The 23,283-nt window shown below is 44.9% G+C and overlaps 1 protein-coding gene across 4 annotated transcripts in view; it reads right to left on the bottom strand.

Moving 5' to 3' along the window:
- Bap60 (Brahma-associated protein 60) overlaps positions 1-23,283 on the bottom strand; it is a 334,908-nt gene that overhangs the window by 104,998 nt on the left and 206,627 nt on the right. For all 4 annotated transcript variants that reach the window (XM_065439899.1, XM_065439898.1, XM_065439900.1 and 1 more), the window contains one exon: positions 22,576-22,635. In XM_065439899.1, the coding sequence (XP_065295971.1) occupies positions 22,576-22,635 (60 nt within the window). The remainder of the gene's footprint in view (positions 1-22,575; positions 22,636-23,283) is intronic.

The raw sequence follows: 23,283 nt of genomic DNA, 5'->3' as shown, positions 1-23,283 counted from the left end.
CTTCCCCCCGAGTTTTTCCAGACTACTCAATATCCCTGAGAATTCCCTGTTTGCCCGGTTGGTAGACACCCTGACTGACCCCTGTGTAAGCTGTTCATAAACAGCTCACACAGGGTTTAGCTCACACAGCTTACAGCTCACACAGTTCCCAGTTCCACAGCTCACACAGTGCTGTTGGAGTAACAGTTTGCATATCTCAATGGCATTTGATTCGTACCCTCGCCCTTTTTGTTTGTGCGCTGTTATTCGTGTTTGAGTCACCCACTTGATATTTGTAATATAAAGCATTAAAAAAATATGAATTTTATCTTGGCTTCCTTTTTCTTCTGGTTGCGCTTTCTGTCATGCACACTTCAATATGCCAACATCGCGTATCTACTGGCATACCTGGTATGAAAGGACGTCTTTGGGTTGACTCCGGACTGGAACTCTCCTCTTCATCAGTTAAGTTTCCGCTGACGTCACGACCTGTTCTTCAGCACTTCAATCCTTCAGCTCTGACAGACCTCCATACGGATGCCAGTGGCATAGGTATCGGGGCCGTCCTAGTTCAGTGCTATGGTGACCGTGAACATGTGATCGCATATGGAAGTCGCTGATTAAGTAGGCCCGAGCAAAATTACACTGTCACAGAACAAGAATGCCTCGTGTTAATATTTGCGGTTCAGTGGTTTGCTTCTTACGTGTATAGACACGCTTTCACTGTTGTCACCGACCAATACTCATTGTATTGGCTTCCAAACCTGCGTTACCGTTGTGGCCACCTTCCATGCTGGGCACTCTGACTACAGGAATACAGCTTCACCATCTCTTACAAGAATGGTTGACATGTTAACATGCGGACTGCCTCTCTTGTATGCTGCTTAGCACTACGGACTGTGGTGTCGACGAGTTCAATCACCTTAATTAAGGGAAAATGAGACATCCACCCAATCGTAGCAATTGCTACAAAGGATACACATGTGGGAAACCCATACCTTGTGGCTCCTGTGTAGCCAAATTTTCCAGGTTTTGACAGTTTAAAAGCCGAACGGAGAAAGGATGCTAAATTAACACTGCTCTTCACTGTCACAACCGCCTTTGCGACTACACACCATTTCTGTGTACATGATGGACTCTTGTATAGGAAGAACTTTTCTAGCACTGGCGCCCATTTTCTCCTAGTGGTGCCGGAGAGCCTTCGCAGAGCGATGCTGAGTGCTGTGCACGACGACCCCTACGTCTGGCCATTTAGGTTCGGCGAGGACACTCTACCGGATCATGGAATGCTTTTATTGACCTGGAATGCAACTGTCTGCTGAGACGTATGTGGCCAGCTGCATGCAGTGTCTGTGCCACAAACGTTCATCTACTGCTCCAGCTGGTCTCCTGCAGTCAATACCGCCTCCACACATGCCTTTACAACAATGAATTGAATATGTGATGTTTACTGGCGGAAAGGCCAAGTATGGCCAAAGAGCACCATGCCAGTGTTAATGGGTTTGCAGTTGAGGCATGATTTATATGAAGTTGACGTGACGTGGTTGTAAAGGGGCCTTAAAAATACATAGTCGCTCTAAAGTGCGTAAAATCTATGCGTAATAAGATTATGGCGATGACAAATGACGGGAACTATGAGCATTAAGGTGCATTGCGAGATAATGATACGATGTACAAAATATGTCTGATGCTAAAATTTGCTACAGCACTACTGCCTCATTAGAGCCCTTGAAACACAAGGGCCAGGAGGCATGTGCTATACAAAACATTATCACAGCAGCAACCTCTGGGAAGAGGATGTGCTATGAATTTAATGGGCTTATAACATGTAGGACAACATCATTAAAGTCAAGGACTGCTTTGGTATTAAAAACGGTTCCTTACCAAGAAACATAACAGGGTAAACAGGGATGTAATAACAGTATGCAAGAGGAAAATGTTTCTTTCTCTAAGCTTAGGCTTCCCAACACTCCAAGTGGTGTATTCTGTAATAGTCCACCTAGTGGACTGTCCATTTCAACCACAGCTGATTGGCTAGGGCCACTCCTCTCTTCCTCGCTCGCACAACTCCATCCAACTGGCAGCGGCCGAAATGGACAGTCCACTAGGTGGACTCTTGCAGAATAGCCCTCCAGGAGTACGTGGAAGACAGTCAGCCTCTCACCACATTTGCCACAGGTTGGAAGTTCATTTGCAGTAAGCAGAAAATTATGGGTCCCAAATGTGTGTCCTATTCTGACACGACAGAATAGGACATCTGTTTGCTGTGATCTTGTTGTGGAGGGCAAAAAACCTAACTGTGGCTTTATCACGTGCGGTTTATTATTTATTTCTGCATCCCACAAGCGTTTCCAGTGGTTTCACAGTTTTTTTCGTAAGAAAGGTTTCAGATCTGTGGCAGGGACCGCAGTGGTAGGATTAACAGCATGTGATGCATGTCTTGATTTGGCAGTGGCAGTTGCGGCAATAGTGCAATGCCTAAACTCTGCGCTTGTACTTTCAGGGACCGTACCATCGACTGGGCCGCCTTCGCTCTGGATTTATCTAGTTTTCCAGTGCCGATTTCTGGACGCGGCTGGCGAGCTTGTTGAACTGAGCACGTGCTGCAAGCTCATCGACAGTGACAGCTGCGGCTGCGTGGACTACAGCTGCGATCTACCTCCAAGGGCATATAAGGAAGCTTCAGCAGCGTCTCTGATCATTTGGCAGTGGCAGTTGCGGCAATAGTGCAACGCCCAAACTCTGCGCTTGTACTTTCAGGTTGGTTGTCTGGATCTTTGTTTTAGCTGCTTCAACTTTGTTTAGCTGCAACTGCTGCCATTTTCTTGTCACTTTTATTTTCTTGAATATTTTTTTTGCTTGCCCACACGTTTGTTACGTCATGCCTACGTGTCAAGAACTTGCCAAAAAAATTGAACAACTGGAACAACATTTCAACAATAGGATGGAATCCCTTATGTTAGAAATGGGCTGTAAGATCAAACTGATATTGAAGGACTCTGGTCTTTCTGAAAATGCCTCACTTCGCGAAAGCATTGACTTTATGAGCAACTTGTTTGATGAGTTCAGAGCCAAGCAGGATGAATTGATGACTTCGAACAAGTCCTTATTGGCCCAAAATGAAATGCTTGTGAAACGGGTGGCTGATTTGGAGCAATATTCTAGGCTCAACAACATAGAAGTTAAAGGAATTCCTCTAACAAAGGGGGAGGACTGCCGAGCCATTCTGAAGTGTGTGGGCGACGTCATCGAGTGTCCTGTATCTGAAACTGACATTGAGACAGTTCATCGTGTTCCGTCCAAATCATCCGATCAACATTTAATTGCTCGCTTTGTTTCAAGAGACAAGAAAAATGAATTTGTGAAGAGAGCCCGCAAGGCTCGGCTCCGTGTGAGCCACCTTGGGTTTTCTGGCACAAACGACGCGGCTGTTTACGGGAAGGACCACTTGACAATCATTAATAAAATGCTGTTTGCCAAAGCACTTGCCCTGAAAACAGCCAGATCAAAGCTCCGAAAGCTAGTGATAGCAGGGTGTTCCGTATTTAAGCCGAGTCGGATCTGCGCATATTCACGTAAGAGTGCCTAATTGTGCTGATTACACGTGCCTGGTCACTTTTTCATCGCTATGCCCCTTATGTATTCTCGTGAACTTCGTTCTTTACTTTGTCACACTAATCCTTCACCGATTCGTTTTAACGCACGCAGTCTACGAAAGAATCACGAGGGGATAAATAATTTTTTATCTTCGCTTGATCATGATTTCCCTTTTATTTGTGTTTCTGAAACGTAGCTTACTAGCGATGATAGTAACATGTATTGGTTTCATTCTTATAGTCCTGAATACTGTCACCGTTTAAACAGTAGGCATGGTGGGGCTGCCATCTTTCTTTCTCCGCGCATCAGTTACACTCGCCGAAATGATTTAAACTTTTACGTCGATTGCTGCGAAATGGTATGGGTGGAAACTAACGAGCCCATCGAGGCATGTAGCACTAAAAAGTTTGTTCTGAGTTGTGTTTATAGGTCACCAGGTTCCAACGTTTCAGATTTCATCTATGCTCTTGATAACACACTTAACAAACTACTATCGGAAAATAAGAGTGTAATGATTGTGGGAGATATAAACACCAACTTGCTGGATGTTAATTCTAGCTTGTATACAGCCTACACTGACTGCTTCAGTGGCTACAGCCTTGAATCCCTCATTACATCACCTACAAGATGCGTTGGTGAGGGTTCTCATTGACTAATTGATCACGTTTTAACAAACCTAGACGTACCCATTTCGGCAGGCGTTGTCAACACTGACCTCACTGATCACTTTCCGGTTTTTGCAATCTTCGAAACACGTTTGGCCAACATTGCCACCTCTTACTTCACTACAGTACTTGACACAGATAAATTTATTTCTACCATTAGCTCCACTAACTGGTCAGATCTGAATTTTGTTGAAGACCCTATAGAAGCTCTTAATTTTTTCTGCAATTTATTCACTAGATATCAGTACTTGCTCTCGAACTGTGTGCTGTAAAAATGGATTTAGACGTCCCAATAATCCTTGGATGTCTGATGGTCTGCTGAAGAGTTTGCGCAAAAAAGATAATTTGTATAAGAAGACTAAAAGACAACCATTTAACTGTTCTCTGAGAAATCGGTACAAAATATACTGCAAAGTTCTTAAAAGGACTCTCAGAGAAGCCAAAAGGCTTTACTATGAAACAGCATTCTTGCAGAATAAAAACAACCCTAAAAAACAATGGCAGTTGCTGAATGACTTTTTCAACAATGAGTCGCCTAAGTTTATCTCTAAAATTGTACGCGACAATCTTACTTTTTGTCAGCCTTCTCAGATAGCAAATGCTTTTTCTGATCATTTCGCATTGCCCGAGGGAAACAAACTAACAACTTTTCAGCCTAAAATAGAAAGCCTGAGCCATTCATTTTTTCTTCATCCTGTCACGCCACATGAAATGCTTTTTATTATACGTAATCTTCGTAACACAAGTCCAGGATTAGATGGCATTGCAGTGCGCCACCTAAAGCTAGTCGCTGATGCCATATGTAAACCCCTGAGCGTAGTAATTAACCTGATCTTTAAATCTGGTGTATTTCCGCCATTGCTAAAGCATGCAAAGGTTGTCCCAGTATTTAAAAAAGGTAATATAGAATTAATTTCAAATTACTGTCCTATCTCGATTCTTTCTTCCCTAAGTAAAATAATTGAAAAATTATTTTTGATGAGATTAAGCAAGTATTTGGAAAAATTCCATATAATTAAATCCTGCCAGTTCGGTTTTCGGTCTGGAAGCTCTACCAACTTAGCTCTACTTTGCTTAACTGATGTTATTAAGATAGTCTTGACAATATTAAATTCGGTGGTTCAGTTTTCTTAGACTTTACTAAGGCATTTGATACTATTAATCACATGATTTTATTTCGTAAACTAGAAGCATATGGAATAACTGGCCCTGCCCTGGCCTTCTTAAAAAGTTATTTGTCTGATAGGGGAATTTATTGTTTGTGTGTGTGAACCGTTTTCCAGTTCTAAAAAACTTAACCAAAGGGTACCACAAGGCTCAATACTGGGGCCTTTGCTTTTTTCTCTTTATATTAATGATATGCCAGGCATCACTGACTTAAGTCATTACGTTCTATATGCTGACGATACTATATCTATGGCTGATAAGTGTATCTCTTCTCTAGTAATCAAACTAAATAAAACTCTTGATCACCTAATGAATTGGTGTAATGACAACGATCTAGTCATTAATCCATCTAAAACGAAATTTTTAGTATTTCATTCGCACCGAAAATCACTAATTATTCCTCCTTCGTTAACCTTAGGCAATCATTCTATTCCCCATTAGCGACTCCGTTTCATTTCTAGGGGTTATCTTAGACAGCCATATGAAGTTTCCCTTGCACATCAATCACGTCAAGCTGAAGTGCGCTTTTGGTATTGTCAGGATTGGGGGCTCAATCCCATCGTCCGTGGTCCTTTGCCAAGATTGGAGTACGGCATGAATTTGAAGGTAGCTGGCCCATGCCGTCGTCCAACTTATTTGCGCTGAGATCGTTGATGAAGTGAAGAACTGTTTCTCATCGAGAACGAGGAAAAGGGTTTATTTACAGAAACTAAATCAGTCTAACATGACTGCTTGAGAAAAAGAGTAACAGTCCAACATGACTGTACGAGAGAAGTGACTCAGTCTAACATGACTGCTCAAGAGAAGTGTCCTCAGCATTCGCACAACCACAGTTTTTATACACTCGATCCGCCGGTCCTACGACGCGGCGACTGTTCGTTTACTCATCACCAACTCGCCGCTGCTCTGCAGGTCAGTTTACAGACACAAAGGCAACCGCACTCTGATGCCCGACGACGGCGTTGGCGGGGTGCCGTTCCGGGAACTATCGGCGCCGATCGAGGGTCGCTCGTTGTTCCGTGCTAGGCCGAAGCGTGAGACGCACCAAAATACGTCGTCCCCACGGCAGCTTGTCCATGCGTGTCAAATCAGCTCCGCGTTGGGGAACTCCGGAATCATTGTTCACACACGCCGAACTAGTCCCGTCACAATGTCGATGGGGCGGGTGGAAGGCGGCGGATTCCAGCGCAAAGGCCGCTTCTTTGAACGCCTCCCAGCTGCAGCGACGGAGAGGGAGAGGTGCGCGTCGTGTCACCCTGTCGTAACTGTGTGGCAATCTTGTTTCGCAGCTCGCCATTCTTGACAGCGCCTCCATGGCCCGGAAAGTCTCGACTGTCTAGCGCTGACAACCGCTAGGCAGGAAGAGAACGGCTGCTGGTCAGGGGGGGGGGGGGGGGATTGATGTCTTGGCTCGCAGCGACCACTTGTGCATTGATGTCACCGCCCCAAAACATCCAACAAGGACAGGCAACTGCAAAATGAACCCCACAACACGGCTCTGCGCCGAGATGACGTGCATTGGCTCTCACTTTAGACTCGCTAGGCTTCAAAAAAACAACAACATAAGTGCAGAAACAAAAAAAAAATGCTACATTTCACTATGCCAATTTCTGAAGCAAATTCCTGCTGACAAATTCAGCAATTAATGGAGGGAATTCTGCTGAATGAAAGGGGATTTTCTTCGCCTAAAGAAAAGCTAACACTAGTAACCCCAAAATTTAGGCGGGAACCTGAAACGCAGAATTCAAATTAGCCTGCTCAAACCATCCGCATTGCTATGCAACTTTCCCTTCTTATATCTAACGGAGAAGTTGTACTCTTGGAGAGTGAGGCTCCATCGGAGCAAGCGGCCGTTTTTGTGTGACATTTGATTGAGCCACGTCAGAGGACAGTGGTCGGTCTCGAAGATGAACTTCGCTCCGTACAAGTAACACGACAACTTCTGGGCGGCCCAAACCAAACAAGCGCATTCCTTCTCTGAAGCGCTGTAGGCTTCCTCTCTTACATTTAGTTTACGGCTGGCGTAGAGGATAGGATGCTCCTCGTTATCGTCGCCGACTTGACTAAGTACCACGCCCATACCTCTGTCGCTTGCGTCGCATTGAACTATGAATTCCTTTGTGTAGTCTGGCGCGCGAAGCACAGGGCGAGAAACCAATAGCGTTTTCAAACTTTGGAAAGCGTTCTCTTTGTCCTTATCCCAGTGTACGTTACTCGGTGCTCCCTTTCGGAGGGCGTCTGTTAATGGACTTGCCAATTGCGAGTAATTCGGAATGTACCGTTGATAGTACCCCACAAGTCCCAAAAATGAACGAAGGTCCGTTTTCGGGCGCGGCTGAGAAAATTCTCCAATCGTAGCAATTTTCAGCTCAGCCGGCCGTCTCATGTCCTGACCGACAACATGGCCCAGATAAGTAACCTGTGAACAACCGAACCTACACTTTTCCGCTTTCATAGTTAAGCCGGCTTCAAACGTACGAAGCCTCGCATTCTTGTCGTGATAGAATTTGGCGTTCCTTTGAGCTATTTCTATGTTCTTTCCGACTAGTTCTCGGGTTGCGCTTAGCCGTTCCAGTAAATTTAGCACGTATTCAACCACGGTTGGACTCTCCCCTCTTTCTTCCCACATCTCTCTTAACATTCTCAGTGGAGAACGGAGTGTCCTCCCATACACTAGTTCTGCTGGTGAGAACCCTGTCGCTTCATGTGGAACCGTTCGCAAAGCAAACAAAGTTGCCGGCAGACAGTTCTCCCAGTCCTCCTTGTGCTCGTAACAGAGCGCACGCAAAACTCGCTTAAGCATCGAATGCCACCTCTCTACACTGTTTGACTGAGGGTGATAGACAGAACTGTGTATTAACTTTACCCCGCACTTTTGCAAGAATGTGGAAGTCAGTGCGCTCGTGAATACTGACCCTTGGTCTGCCTGAATTTCGGCTGGAAACCCAACTCGTGCAAACACTGTCAAAAGCGCGTCTACTACTTCGGTGGAGCTGAGCTCTTTCAAAGGGATTGCTTCTGGAAACTTCGTAGCCGGACACAGCATGGTAAACAAGTACCTGTAGCCTGATTTTGTTTTTGGAAGAGGCCCTACCGTGTCTATTACAAGTCGTCTGAAAGGCTCTGCTATTAAGGGCACTACCTTCAGTGGAGCTTTCCAAGTCTCTCCTGGTTTACCAGAACGCTGGCAGGCGTCACATGATCTTACAAAGTTTTCTACATCTTTGAAACAGCCAGGCCAGTAGTATTCCATAAGCAATCTTTCCTTTGATTTGTTTATGCCTAGATGGCCGGACCACCCATTTCCATGACAAAGACTCAAAAGGTCCTCCCTATACTTAGTAGGTATGACTAACTGATCTAAAATCCTACCCTTTCGATCTCTGTAATGCCGATACAACAATCCTCCTCTCTCATGTATCGTTACGTTGCGCCTAGCAATGCCTTCTTTAGCTGTGTCACGTAATTTAGCTAAGCTCTCATCATTGTTTTGCTCAGCTGCCAGTGACTCTCTATCCACGCGTAAGAGTTGATCAAAGTTCTTTGAGGCCGGTGATAATAACGACCCTGTCTCGCTTGTGAGCGCGTCTGCTTGCTCTTCCTGCCGGCTAGAACTCTGACACTCTAGTGCTACGCTCTCATTGAGCTGGTCAACTGGCAGGCTCTCCTCAACTGTTCTTTTGTCCCTCGGGCCTAGCTCGGATTCGGGTATTGAAGCTATCCCCTTTTCTGCTTCAGCTGGAGGAGCTTGAGCATTTTCAGCCGAAAGCGCCGCGATCTTACGAGCTTGGCCTCTGATCAATGCCTGTACTATGCCCTCTCCCAGTTTGAGCCCTCTGTCACGCAGTAACTGATTCGAACGATTCGAAAAGATGTAGGGATACTGCCGTGACAAAAATTTGGAAACTGCAGCCTCAGTCTCTAGCTCCCCGAATGGTCCACTGATTTTGACTTTGGCCATGGGCAGACACACGCTGTGTTCTTCTACAACCTGTTTTATCCATGCTACTTCTCCGGTGAAGTCATCTACCATAACGTAAGACGGATGGACAATGTCCAGCGTGGCGGCACTGTCTCTTAGCACTCGGCATGGTTTTCCATTAACTTGCAGGTCGTGGAGATATGGACTTAAAAGTTCCATATTCTCATCTTTTTCCTCCACGTAGGAAAAAACTACGCTAGACTTCTCGCAGTTTACAGCTATATGTCCCAGTTTGTGGCATTTGTAACAGCGAATTGGTCTAACAGATTCGAATTTTCTTTTCTGTTCTTTTTGTGCGGTTTCTCCGTTAAGTTTCTCCTCGCTCTTTTCTGCGGGCTTTTCCGCCATGTCTACAGGCTCGGATCGTCTAGTTTGCGCACCCTTTTTGAACGGAAATGGTTTCCGCGGTCCATTTCGACCTTCCCAGTTTCCCTCCTCGGCGTTCAACTTTCTACGGGTTGCGTACTCTTCGGCTAATTCAGCCGCCCTTTCCACAGTGTTTACGTTACCTCTGTCTTGCACCCACAGTTTCACAGCTTGGGGGATGGTTTTGTAAAACTGCTCTAGACACATGCATTCAATGATCATGTCTCTGCTGTCGTACGCTTCCGCGCTTTTAAGCCACTCGACTAGGTTGGCCTTTAAGCTATATGCAAACTCCGGATAGCCCTCGCTATCTTTCTTGCCTGTGCTCCTAAACCTTTGCCGAAAAGCTTCGGCTGAAAGGCGGTATTTCTTCAGGAGACTAGCCTTAACTTTTGCATAATCATATGCATCCTGCACACTCAGTCTGGCGATTACTTCCGCTGCCTCACACGGCAACATAGACAGCAACCGCTGTGGCCATGTACTCGGGCCGAAGTTCATCTTTTCGCAAGTCCTTTCAAAATTGCTTAGGAACAAGCCTGTGTCGGTCCCGACCTCAAATGGCTTTAATAGCCTGTCCATGCGGTATGATTCTGCCTCACTTGATCGTCCCAGAGCGCCTTCACTTCCTTGAGACAACTCCAAACGTTTGCTTTCAAGTTCAAGTTGCATTTTTCTTAACTCGCGATCTTTATCGCGTTCCTCCCTTTCTTTATCGCGTTCCTCCCTTTCTTTTCTCTCTCGTTCTTCTCTCTTTTTCAGAAGTTCAAACCCCAGTTCAACTTCTTCCTCACTGGCCTGTTCGGAAATGATATGCAATAATTCTGAATTTAGCATTTCTTTACGTACATCTAGGCCCAGTTCCTCACCAACAATCAACAACTCGTCTCTCAGCAGTGTCCTTAACTCCATGACTGCTGCTTTACTGCCTTGATTCTGCTCTCTAAATCTAGCTAGGAAAACACAACCTAGCTAACACACAACAATCTAGCTTTCCTACTGTTCTAAACAGAACAACCACACAATGAAGCCTAGAAAGTCAAAGCAAAAACCAAGCACTCACCGCAGATACAGCACCATGTCGCAAAGTCCATCTCACCGCTGTCAGCCAGTTGTCAGGATTGGGGGCTCAATCCCATCGTCCGTGGTCCTTTGCCAAGATTGGAGTACGGCATGAATTTGAAGGTAGCTGGCCCATGCCGTCGTCCAACTTATTTGCGCTGAGATCGTTGATGAAGTGAAGAACTGTTTCTCATCGAGAACGAGGAAAAGGGTTTATTTACAGAAACTAAATCAGTCTAACATGACTGCTTGAGAAAAAGAGTAACAGTCCAACATGACTGTACGAGAGAAGTGACTCAGTCTAACATGACTGCTCAAGAGAAGTGTCCTCAGCATTCGCACAACCACAGTTTTTATACACTCGATCCGCCGGTCCTACGACGCGGCGACTGTTCGTTTACTCATCACCAACTCGCCGCTGCTCTGCAGGTCAGTTTACAGACACAAAGGCAACCGCGCTCTGATGCCCGACGACGGTGTTGGCGGGGTGCCGTTCCGGGAACTATCGGCGCCGATCGAGGGTCGCTCGTTGTTCCGTGCTAGGCCGAAGCGTGAGACGCACCAAAATACGTCGTCCCCACGGCAGCTTGTCCATGCGTGTCAAATCAGCTCCGCGTTGGGGAACTCCGGAATCATTGTTCACACACGCCGAACTAGTCCCGTCACAATGTCGATGGGGCGGGTGGAAGGCGGCGGATTCCAGTGCAAAGGTCGCTTCTTTGAACGCCTCCCAGCTGCAGCGACGGAGAGGGAGAGGTGCGCGTCGTGTCACCCTGTCGTAACTGTGTGGCAATCTTGTTTCGCAGCTCGCCATTCTTGACAGTATCCGTGCACTTATCAAGGCATGACAATATTTTTCTCCTTCTGCTTTGCTTTCACTCTACTTTGCGTTCATTCATTCACACATTAACTACGGATTAATCATTTGGGCTAATACACATCTATGTCATTTGTCTTCAGTTCAGCATATACAAAATCGAGCAATCTGTATCATCACCCACAGTTCACCGCGCTCTAATGGTATCGGCCTGCTTGAGCAGTACAAAATTTTACGTATAAAAAGATTATTCAACTACAATTTAGCAATAATGTTTTATAAATTGCTTGATTCCCAGCTGACCTTTCAATATATTCAAAGCAGCTCCCTTAGAAATACAATCCCTACTAGGTTCGCTTCTAATTATAATTTTCTGTTACCATCAGTTCATACTAACTATGGCAAAAAAACATCTACATTCACTACCATTACACTTTGGAATCGTTTGCCTGCTTCACTTAAAGGGCCCCTGAAACGGCTCGGACAAATTTTGTAGACGCGTAGGGTACAGCTTAAGTAGAACATTCGCACCACAATTTAACCCTTTGAAGGTTTTTGCCGTACATGTACGGCCGCGGTTTTCTGTCCCGCAAGGTCTTCGCCGTACGGGTACGGTTTCGACCCTCCGTTTGAAATTTCGCGCCATAATGACGATGCACGCTTACTGGGAGGTGCTGCCACCTCTTAGGTCTTACAAGAAGCGTTTGAAATGTGTGCTACCTTCTTGGGGAGATAAACAGAACTGACTTCAAGCTTCAGCGCGTCGCGCAGACTGCGGCCACACCCCTTTTGCGGTTTCGGTTTCGCCGCGTGATCGCAACGGAGGCGCGCGAAACGTCATTTTTCTCTTTGTCGGCACTCTTGCAAATGCTGTGGAAGTTGATTTCTATCTTGATTGGCGCTGCTCTTAGCTTGTTTATAACCGCCGCTCGCGAGGTATTCTCGCTCTCAGCGGCAACGCGCTTTCGCAGTTTCGGTTCCGCCGCAACGGAGGCGCGCGAAACGTGATTTTTATCTTTGTCGGCACGCTATCGCAGGGGCGGCGGAAGTTGATTTCTATCGTGATTGGCACGGCTCTTAGCTCGTTTATCACCGCCGCTCATGAGGTATTGTCGCTCTCTGCGGCTGCGCGGAGACTCGTGTTTCAAGGAGTACCACACTCTAAAATACTATTGAACATATTGCAGTTCTGAGTGATGCCGACACCAAAATACTGTTCCCTAATTTTTTTTACTATTTATTCCCGACTTTATACATCTTGTACATTCAATATCCGCAATAAAATAATTTGACCCCCCCGGGAAAGTTTTTTCAAAATAATTCGACCCTCAAAGGGTTAAGTGAAGCGTTACGTATTAATGGAGCTACAAGCGATTATAAGTTACCCTCCTCCCCAGCCATGCTTTTCCTCCTCAACTCGTCCGCCGAGCGAGCGGGGCTAAGCTCCGCCTTCACTGGTCCTGCGTCACGATGCGACGTCACATCGTCCACTTCCGGGTGTTTTGGAGCCCGCCCCCGCCCGCGCGAAACCTCTCCGCTAGCCGCTTGGCTGTCGACCCCAAGCGAGAGCTATCGAAGCAGCGTGCGTTGCGAGCATTCTGTCGTAGCGCCGAACGTGTTTTGTATTCCGGTAACCACAGGCAAGCTGGTCATTTCGGCAAATGACTGGAGGCATAAACTCAAGCTGATGAAGGAACTTTGGCGTAGACGTACGTGAACGGCCTGACTGGTCTGCACGGTCCATACACTTGTTGGCAGAGCGCTTAACCAGCCAAACAAAGTGCTAATATGGCTCTAACCAAGTGTAAAACATTTTAAACATTTATAAAAACAACGTGTTGATGATTACACTCCAGCAAAAAATACACACCAGCAGCAAAGAAGAATACAGTTCGTTACTGCTACTGTGTATGGTTGAGCTTTGTGCCACCAGGTGGCTGCACCATGCAGACCATTCACATTTGCCCTTCTGCTCATCTCACGGCTCATCCAGTTATGGCACAGTTAAACAGCCAGACTCTGTCCCCTTGCGCTTGCCCTAATACCGGACTTGCGAAACGCTATTGCGTTAGTAATCTTCCGGTGTAAAGTGACGGCCACAAACGCGCAAATCCTGGCGCCGATCGGATAGCGGCAGTCCGATGCGCAGCAGCCAGTTCGCTCGTACGCTGCCTTGCAGAGGGACACGATGTCGCAGCTTGACATATTGCCAATCGCTACGTTTGCAATCCGCAAGGCAACAAAGTCGAATCATAGTGCTCGTGAAAAGACTGAGACCGACTCTGCCCGCGGAGCTCTCGTCAAAATGGAGTACGTTGTAACACAAGCAGACGACACTTGCTGTGTGCCAGAAGTGCTTAAGTGTACTGAAAAATTATTCTTGTGCATTCTCTTTGTTACTTTCTTTTCATAAAAACAAATTAACTAACATTCCAATTATTACAAAGATCATTTGTTTACCATAAAGTTGGAAAAATTATTGATCACGCGCTCTTGTCAGCCAATCGGATAGCTCGCCCCACTGATGTCGTATGGGTGATTTCGGTCATATGGGTAGAAGCGGCTTAAAATTCCGCCGAGCGGTGCGCTGCAATCGGCAGCGATGTGCATTTTTAAAACCTTATAATAAATTATACGCTTTACGCGCGGCACTTAGATGTGTCAATTAATGATCAGAAGGACCTACTCTAACGAGTCAGTACGTTTGTAGAAAATCGTCAAAAGCGTTTCAGGGTCCCTTTAAAGTACTACCTACATTTCAGCGTTTCAAAGCTTCGCTAAAAGATTTTTTGCTAACCTCTGATAATTTTTCCTAATAAACATCTGTGTTTTCATAGTCAGCTAGCTGATAAATATCACCCATTCTTTTTTTTTTTTGCAGTGTTCACATTGCGCCACATTTTTTCGCCATTTTTGTTTGTTCTTTTTTTTGCTTTTTGCCTTTAACAAATGTATAAATTTTGTCACTCCCGTTGTTATATCTGTTACACTATATCGATTAGAGCATAGTTTGTTTGGTTTTTCCTTCTTTTTTCTTTTCGTTATCATTTGCTTTTCTAGCAACTAACATATTATTATGCTATCCACTGTTATGCTCCCAACTATGTTACAATTCTGTTGTAGTTACTAACCGAGGGTCTCGTTTCCAGTATCATTACTTTGGGAGCCTCGTCTGTATATTACATTTATGTACCTATGTTTTTTCATATGAATAAACTCCAACTTCAACTTCAACTTCAATTGACGGCGTCATTTGGTCTGCCAGAACATTACCTTTGATTGCCCTATGGCCAGGTACCCAACATAAAATGAAATGCTGGTTAGATAGATAAGCTTTACACAGGTTGGAATAGAGCTCAATAACTATGAGATTTTTATGTTTACAGAGTGATATTAAGGGCTTCACGACACTTAGGGAGTCTGTAACTGCTTTTTGGCGTTTTGATTTCCTTATATGCTTCACAGCCGACAATAGTGCGTAGGCCTTGGCCGTAAAGATTTGTTTCTGGATGCAGTACATCGAATTCTGAGAAGGATGGACCACCGGCTGCATAGGAGGCTCTGGCATGTGACTTGGAAGCGCCTGTGTAGAACTCTGTGCACGAGTGCTTGTACTGAAGTCATGGAAAAAGTATTCATATTTCGGCTTCTGGTGCGTGCTTTGTAACTTCTAGAAAGGACATGCCACATTCTACCACCTGCCACTCCCAAGGAGGTAACAGCTTGGTTGGACGCATTAAGAGGAAGCTTTAGCTTGGGTACTCCTATCTAAATACATGTAAAAAGAGAATTTGTTTTTCTTGGCAACCACTGCCCCAAATTTGACGAGGTTTGTTGCAATTAAAAGAAAAACTTAAGATCTAGTGACTGTTGGTTTCGAATTTTTTATTTAGGAGCTCAACTTTTTAGTAAAAATTGGCAAAAATAAAAAATTTACACTAAATGAAACTATCAAGTTTAAAACTCTGCAACTCAGAAACGAAAAATGATAATGTAATTCTGTGAATTGCATCTCACTACATCTAAAGCGGACAAAATTGATATCTCATGCATGAATCTGAAAAAATTTAGTAATATGGAAATACAGCTTCTGCAGAACCTTTGTAAACAACGTAACAAGTTCACGTAAGATATAAAATGAGATGTCAAATTTGTCCATTTTCAATGGTCTAATGGATGCCGTTTACAGAACCAGGATATCTGTTTTTGATGCAGAGTCGTGAATTTGTAAATTTCGTTCTATTTTTTTTTCAAACTTCGGAATTTTTGAAAATTCTAAAACAAAATTCAGGACCTAAATAGAAATTTCGCTTTCAACGGTCACCAGAATTTGACTTTCCCTCTCAGATGCAGCCAACTTCATTAAAATCGGTCGAGGGGTTATCTCAGAAAAATGTTTTTGCTTTTTACATGTATTCGAATAGGCCGCATCGGAGTTGGGCCCAAGCTAAAACTTCCTCTTAAGCGATGCTCGAGGTGTGGGACATGCATTTCGTCACTATGCTCCCTCACACTCAGCGAGAAAGGCTGTCTTACAGAGGGACGATTGCAGAAAAGTGTAGCCCACGTCATATCAGTAACAGTATTAAAACATCGATGTTCATAATTAGAGTGTATTCCGAGAAAATATGTGAGGCTCATGCATGTTTTCTGCAGTGGAGTGACCACTCATTTTATTCCGCATACAGGCTTTCAATAGGGCTCGCTCTGAAAGTGTCAGTGGTTACGCGGATACCTAGATGGTGGACAGGGTCGAGCATCTTTAGCGCGCTCGGAGCGGCAGAGTTATATAGAACTGCACCATAGTCCAATCGTGATCGAATTAGGCTGTACTGAAGATTAATCGAACACTTTCTGTCGCTACCCCATATTGTGTTGGATAGAATTTTCAGTAAGTTCATTGTTTTTAGACATTTTTCTTTAAGATATTTAATGAGTGGAATGAAACTAAGCCCGGAGTCAAGTCTAATACCTAGAAATTTATGCTCTTTGTTGACAGGCATTTGTTGCCCACACAGTTCTACACAAGCCTCTTTCCTTCTTGTAAAAGGAATACAAGAACTTTTGTGGGAGTTGATTTTGAATCCATTTTTGTCTGCCCACTTGGGCACCTTGTTTAAGCCCTGCTGTACCTGTCTCTCACACACTGTGAGGTTGCAGTATTTGAAACCTATTTGCATGTCGTCTACGTAGACGGAATAAAAAAATACATACATCACCTCCAATGACACCATTGCAAACCATAGACTTTGCCCAACAGGCCCCAATTCCTGGTGCCATCAAAATGCTGCACAGGCCAGATGCGAGCTTGCATCCAAACATCCTCGCAACTTGCCTCTTCATGTTTGCCAGGCCTTACTCCCCATATAAAAGCGCTTGAGTGATAAAAAACTGCTTGAAAGGTGCCAACGAGGAAAGACCCAAAACAGAAACAAGAGCTTCCACTCAATGACCTGGTTTCTTACATCAAAGGAGCACCATGCCTCTCTCTCTTCACTGTAGAGGCGGCTGTGGCGGAAGCGGTGCTAAAGTTCAATGCAGGCAACTTCAGAGCTTAGGCGTCTATACTCGAAGAGCTGAGCCTCAACCCCAGCAGAGTAAGCAATGACAGCATGAATGAGAAAGACCAGCGACGAATGAAGGCTTGAGCTCGAAAGCATGGATTTGTCGAAAACATGAATCGAGCCTTGAAAAAGTGCCGCACAAGTAACAGTTCTCAAGCTGACTATCTGCCAGCGGCATACTGGACTGTTACGGCTGATATTTCATAATGTTCCTGAATACAGGGTGTCTACCGAGTTGACATTTCCAAATTCCCCCGAGTTTTCCAGGTTTTCCCTGAATGCCTTTGCAAATTTCTTGAGTGACACAGAACTTTGTTTTACATCAAGACAGGCTGACAGTATGTCGCCCGATGCTGCCACTTTATAGTAATCATGCTAAAAAACGCCTTAATCCAGTTTGAATTTATTTTATAAAAAAAGAAATCTGAAGCGAGGTTAGTAAAATGAACAGCAAATAAAATAACTTTGAAAAAATATGGTAAAACTCATTGCAAATTGAGTGGAACATTCTCAAATACGAATAAAAACGAGATGCACACATAAACAAATGTTTTAGAATATCCACTTCAGTCAGGAATCACGATCGACTGTCGATACATATGTGTGAAACATAAGTGGTGCTTGAAACTCCAGTGAAAGCAAATCAAGCTGATAGAATGAATCTAAGCATTTTATGATGAGTCATTATAGTTACAGAGTAACTAAATATTTGAATATTGTAAAGTCAGTCATGCTACATTTCTTCATAAAAAGGATTAAATTCCCACTGAAATTACATGCACAAGTTATTCATGAGCCTCAAGCATTTCAAGAAAGAAAAAAAATATATATATGTTTCAAGGTTGCTACCGACATGCCTTACATCAAGCGTCACATAAAACATGGTAGTACCTTCACCAAAGCAATACGATAACGATACATATCACTCAGAAGCAAAATGGAAGTAATTTAGGCTATCAGCATGTTCAATTTGCCATAAGCTCAATGGTCATGCTCTATTCCTTGCAACCACTCTCTATTCCTTGCAACCAATGCACAGAAATGTCAAAAATAGGTCGCATCTATAAATGTGGCTGCCATGACTGAGGGTGATAGGAGCTACATTTATTAATTTATAGCAAGCTAATTGGTGTGAGGCCCAAACTATGTTACAAACGAGATTCTCAACAGCTAGTGTGTCAACCTCAACTCTCCTGACATACTCTTAGCCCGTGCACGACACCTCAGTGTTGTGTTTCGCTGCTTTAAAGAGTTTATTTCGGTTTGACCGGGGTTGTTGGAGAAGCATGGGAGAGGCCTTTGCCCTGCAGTGGGCGCAACCAGGCTGATGATGATGATGATGATGATGAGGGACACCTGCATTCCACTGTCAACCAACACCTTGTTTTTTGAGCTCAAGCTCCTTGAAAAAAGTGGCGGCAGGCTTCCTTTCCCGTTCATTCCTCAATGCATAGGTCCTTTCTGTTCTTGTCCTCCTTCCACCGCGCGTTCGCCCCACGGACTATTTGAAGCATCCTCTTCGTCAGCTGTACAGTCAACGTCCGATTTTTCGGACTCCCTAAGAGCCGCGAAAACGTCTGTAAAATCGGCCAGTCCGAAAGAATGAATGCATGTCTTTTACTGCCATTAAAGGCTCAAATCACCACAGGCACATCTGAAAAGGCCTACTAACACACTTATGAGTGATATCGGTGGCCGCACTGAGACAGGAGATGGCGGATGGACGCGTGAATAATTAAGGAATAAATACTATGTCCTGTGACAGTTGCCCCTTCCCACGCTTGTGCTTCACCGCGTAACTTTTCTGTACTGAGGCAAAGCTGACTTTTGGGAACCGGCATTATACAATGTGCTGTACTTTCCGAGCTTCGAAGCCAATTGCGAGGAGCAGAAAGGCGGAGTTGGTGCCATCGCTTAAAGCGGTGAATTCTTTCAATGAAAGACATGGCGCCGAATGGCAAGAAGCTTAATGACGAACGTTGAAGCAGCTAGGCTTAGCACCTACCACGGCGGCGAGGTAATCAAAACGGCGGCATGATGATGATGAAGCAACATTCACTGGGCCCGAAATAAATCGGTGGTGCACGCAGGCACCAGACGGGGTGGTTCCCTAGTTACGGGACCCATATGTTTCCAGCAGCTCCTGGCCCCTGTCCGTCAGTGCGAGCTGAATCGGTAGGGCGGGGCTGGATAACAAGGTCTCCCTCGCTCAAGGGGTTGGGGATTGGGGGTGTTGGTGGGAAGGGGAGGAGGGGGGGTCTTGAGTTCTGTGCACTCTGCCAAGACGTGCGGCAGGGTGCCCTTTTCTCTTCTGCAAAAAGGACAGAGCATATCGTATTCCGCAGGGTACATGCGGTTCATCAGTACGGGATGCGCAAGCGATCCCGCCTGCGCTCGACGCAGGATCCTCTGTTGTTGCCTGGTGAGTTTGGGGTGCGGTTCTGGCAGTCTGCACCTTTCTTCTCGGTACATCCGGGTAATGTCGCGAAAGCTGGTAACCGGGTGCGGTAGCTCTTCCGGCTCGTGCTCGGCCCGGATTGACATTTCTCGGGCATGGTAGTCGGCGATGGTGTTGCCTGCTACCTACGAGTGAGCCGGGACCCACATGAGCTCTATGGCTCTTCCCGGAGGCTTGTGCTTGGCTAGAATGGCTCGGGTCGCGGAGGAGATTACCCCCCTGCGGAAGCTTCTGTAGGCTGTCTTTGAGTCGGTGACTACGGTGTCCACGCTCGGCTGTGCGAGGGCTACGGCCGCTTCTTCGGCAACTGCGGGGTCTGTTGTCTTCAGGGACGCGCTGACGATCAGCCTCTCTTTTGAAGTAACCACCACGGCTGCACGGTCACTGTGTTTTCGGAGCGAGGCGTCCGCGTAGAGGACCCTGGGGTTCTCTTCCAGCTTACGGGCTAGTGCTTTAGCTCGTGCGGTGCGCCTCTCATCGTCCTTGCCCGGCGTCATGTTCCGGGGAAGGGGTTTTGTCTGAATTATCATTTTCCAGTCTTCCGGAAGGGCCGTCTTGATGGGTACTGGCTCGATCTGCCATCCTATCTTGCGTAGGACGGCTCGTCCGTGTTCCGTGTGACTGAGCGGCAGTGGTAGCTTTGATTAATGCCCTTTCAGACCTGTGGTCACGGCAAAAACTTGGCAAAAAAAGGACCCTTGCGTCCGAAATTTCAGACAATCTTAGACATTGACTCTACGGGGTAAGTGGTGGTGCCGCGGAGCCGTCGGGCGTTTGGGAAGTCGGCCACTGACTGGCAACTCCTCCAGCTGACGACACGGCGTCAAAAAACGTTTCGCTACGATCCCTTTCTGTTACATGAGGCAGCATTACTGCGACTTTCGTTCCCTTTCAATGAAATTACAGCTAATTTTGCCTGATAGAAGCACAAATTCGCCGAGTTTTCCCTGAGTATTTCCAGACTAGTCAAAATCCCTGAGAATTCCCAGTTTTCCCGGATGGTAGACACCCTGTGAATAAATGAAGTTGTGTGTTTTTTGCAATTTTCTCAAAACAAACTTTTCATTCACCTTGCTTGTTCATAGCAACAACATCTCAAGATCTAGGAAAGCAAAAGCTGAAATTTTTTTGGTATATGAAGCTAAATGCATACACTTGAAATGCTGCAAGCAGATTCTTATTTTTCATTTCCTCATAATTTGTTTCTTGTTCTTGTGACCTAGTAGCCACGCTAGACTTTGATGAGCTGCTAAATTGCTAATTATAGTTGGATTTGAAAACTGCTTGGAGCATTTCACTCCTTAAACATTCAGTTGTCCACTCATGCATGAATTATAGCTTGTTGCAGATCTTTTTTCACCTACTGTCTCCACAAATAATAGTAGTGTACTTTTAATTACCTCTGTAACTACTTGACCTATAAAAAATAACTGCACTTTCGAAATCAGCTTGAAAAACTAAACAAGTCAGCGTATTTTAATTGGAACATGATGTGATGATCGCGATGTTGATGCGACCTATAATTCAGGCAAAGCCTCCAAGGCAAGGCCTCACAGATTACCATCTAACGTGTAATTTCTTGGGCCATACTTGATGTCTCGTCGAGGTTGCCAGAGGACACAATGGCGGCAGAGTCTGCGTACGCTATAGCCATGGATGGAGGAGTCCGGATAAGTGAATGCAGAGCTGGCGGCTGTCCAAAATACTGGTCATCTTTACACATTAAGTGCCGCGAAGCTGTCCAAATTACCGAGCATGTCCCAATTATCGGTGTCCAATTTATCGGTCGGCGAGTGTATTAATTCGTATCATTTTAACAACACTGACGTGTTGTTAAAATGACACAGAAACTGAATACCAACCGTTATTCTGAAAAGTTTGTTACTCTGAAGTACTGAAATATTTTTACATTGAAACTAAAAGCAGCCAGCAGAGGATTTCTGAAATGTGGTGTTTGTAGTAGTAATGAGGTTTTTATTCCTCTTGCTCAATTTCCTATCATCACGACTGGCCAATGTCGCTGATAACATGGGTTTATGAAAGATTTCACAGCTAAAAGCATCTATGAACATAAACATTTACGTCAATATTATTTTAATGTTCTACACAACTATGTCTTACTTCTGGAACTCGCAAACTTAACAAGAAATTTATCCTGCTATAATACACATACAGCAGAAACATGAAATGTTCTAGATTTTAGAACTATGACTGTCAAATATAAGCACTGCCAAAACTACTGAATTGGTACGAAATAGCAGGCCGAAATATACATATCTAACGCTGTCAGAATTTAATTATTTAGCTCTCCCTTCTTTAGCATTTACTGTGTCAGCGTATGTAAGGAAATTGAGATTTTTGGTTTTTGTCAAATTTATTTTTTCTGCAACAATTGATTGCCTAACCAAAATATTTCTTGCCTATTTTCTTATCAACATTTAATTTTTTCCTTTACTTCTTCAGCACCTGTGCTTTGTATACTGCGTATGCAGCCAGATGTAACAAAGAGCATAGAGGGTCCCCCAAGCTACTATATCTGTGCGGCTTTTTCCTCAACCTCCTCCATTTAATTTTTGAGTAAACGGAAACCAACAAAAGTACCAAGGAAGGAAGCGCCGCTTGGATTACTCTGAGCCTTAGAAGATAATTACTACATAATCCTGGCCCTGTCATCGGTAGGTTATGTGACAACAACCAGACCATGTTTTTCAGAGCCAGTGACTCTGTTTGGCTTCGAACATGGGGCATGGGGAAGTTTTAAAACAGGTATCACTTAAGTGCTCTGGTTAAAAAAGTGCTCATTCCAATGATTATGCAGCCGCTGTCTTCCAAGAGGTGCTGCAAAGTGTGGCTGTTGAGGTAAGTTTCCCTCGCCCAAGGCTCTGCCAGGTAATAGTCTGGGAAGCACCGCAACTCACCTGGTAGTCCAGTAGGAGAAGGATGGTGCAGCGGACATTTTTGTCACCTGGCCGTTTTACCTGCAAGAAACAAATGGTTGCACACAGTAAACCTTTGTTTACTTTGACATCTCGAAATATTGGCCAGGTCGAATTTTTTTCAGGCCATGATGACAACCCATGTGCGTTTTACCTGTTATCTCAAAAAGTTTTGCGCCAGACTCCAGACATCACGAAATGTCAACTTGGAATGTACAGGAAAAGCTAATTAATTTGAACCCTGCAGGGAAGCTACGAAAATTCCGATTATACGAAATTCAAACTAATGAAACTCAGAAAAAAATCGCTTGGTTAAGGTGCGTATTTGACCGACGTGGCGTGAGCATGCATGCATACAGGCGTCATGTTGGCGTGAACAAGAACCTCTATACTTTGCAGCATTGGCGCAGCCAACGTAACTGGACGTGCCCAATGTTGAGATCGTTCTTGCTCCATCCGCGCTTTTGTAGAGCTGACTGGAGTGGAGAAAAAAGAATGTTGCAGTTTTGCCTGAAAAGTGAAGCATCGATTGCTGAAGCTGAAAAATGCTGGAGTGGGGAATTGCAGCAGTAGCAGGGAGTAAATTGACTTGTGTACAGCTCTCGCTTCAATGCGAACGAAACATAGAAAGCACATTGCATACGAAGCTACCAGCACTATCGCCCTGCAAACATTGCAGGTTGCTTTGAA

This window comes from Dermacentor albipictus, chromosome 1 (genome assembly GCF_038994185.2).
Source record: "Dermacentor albipictus isolate Rhodes 1998 colony chromosome 1, USDA_Dalb.pri_finalv2, whole genome shotgun sequence".
Taxonomy (NCBI): domain Eukaryota; kingdom Metazoa; phylum Arthropoda; class Arachnida; order Ixodida; family Ixodidae; genus Dermacentor; species Dermacentor albipictus.
The sequence above is the reverse complement of the archived record's forward strand: the minus strand, read 5'-3'. Positions and strand labels throughout refer to the sequence as shown.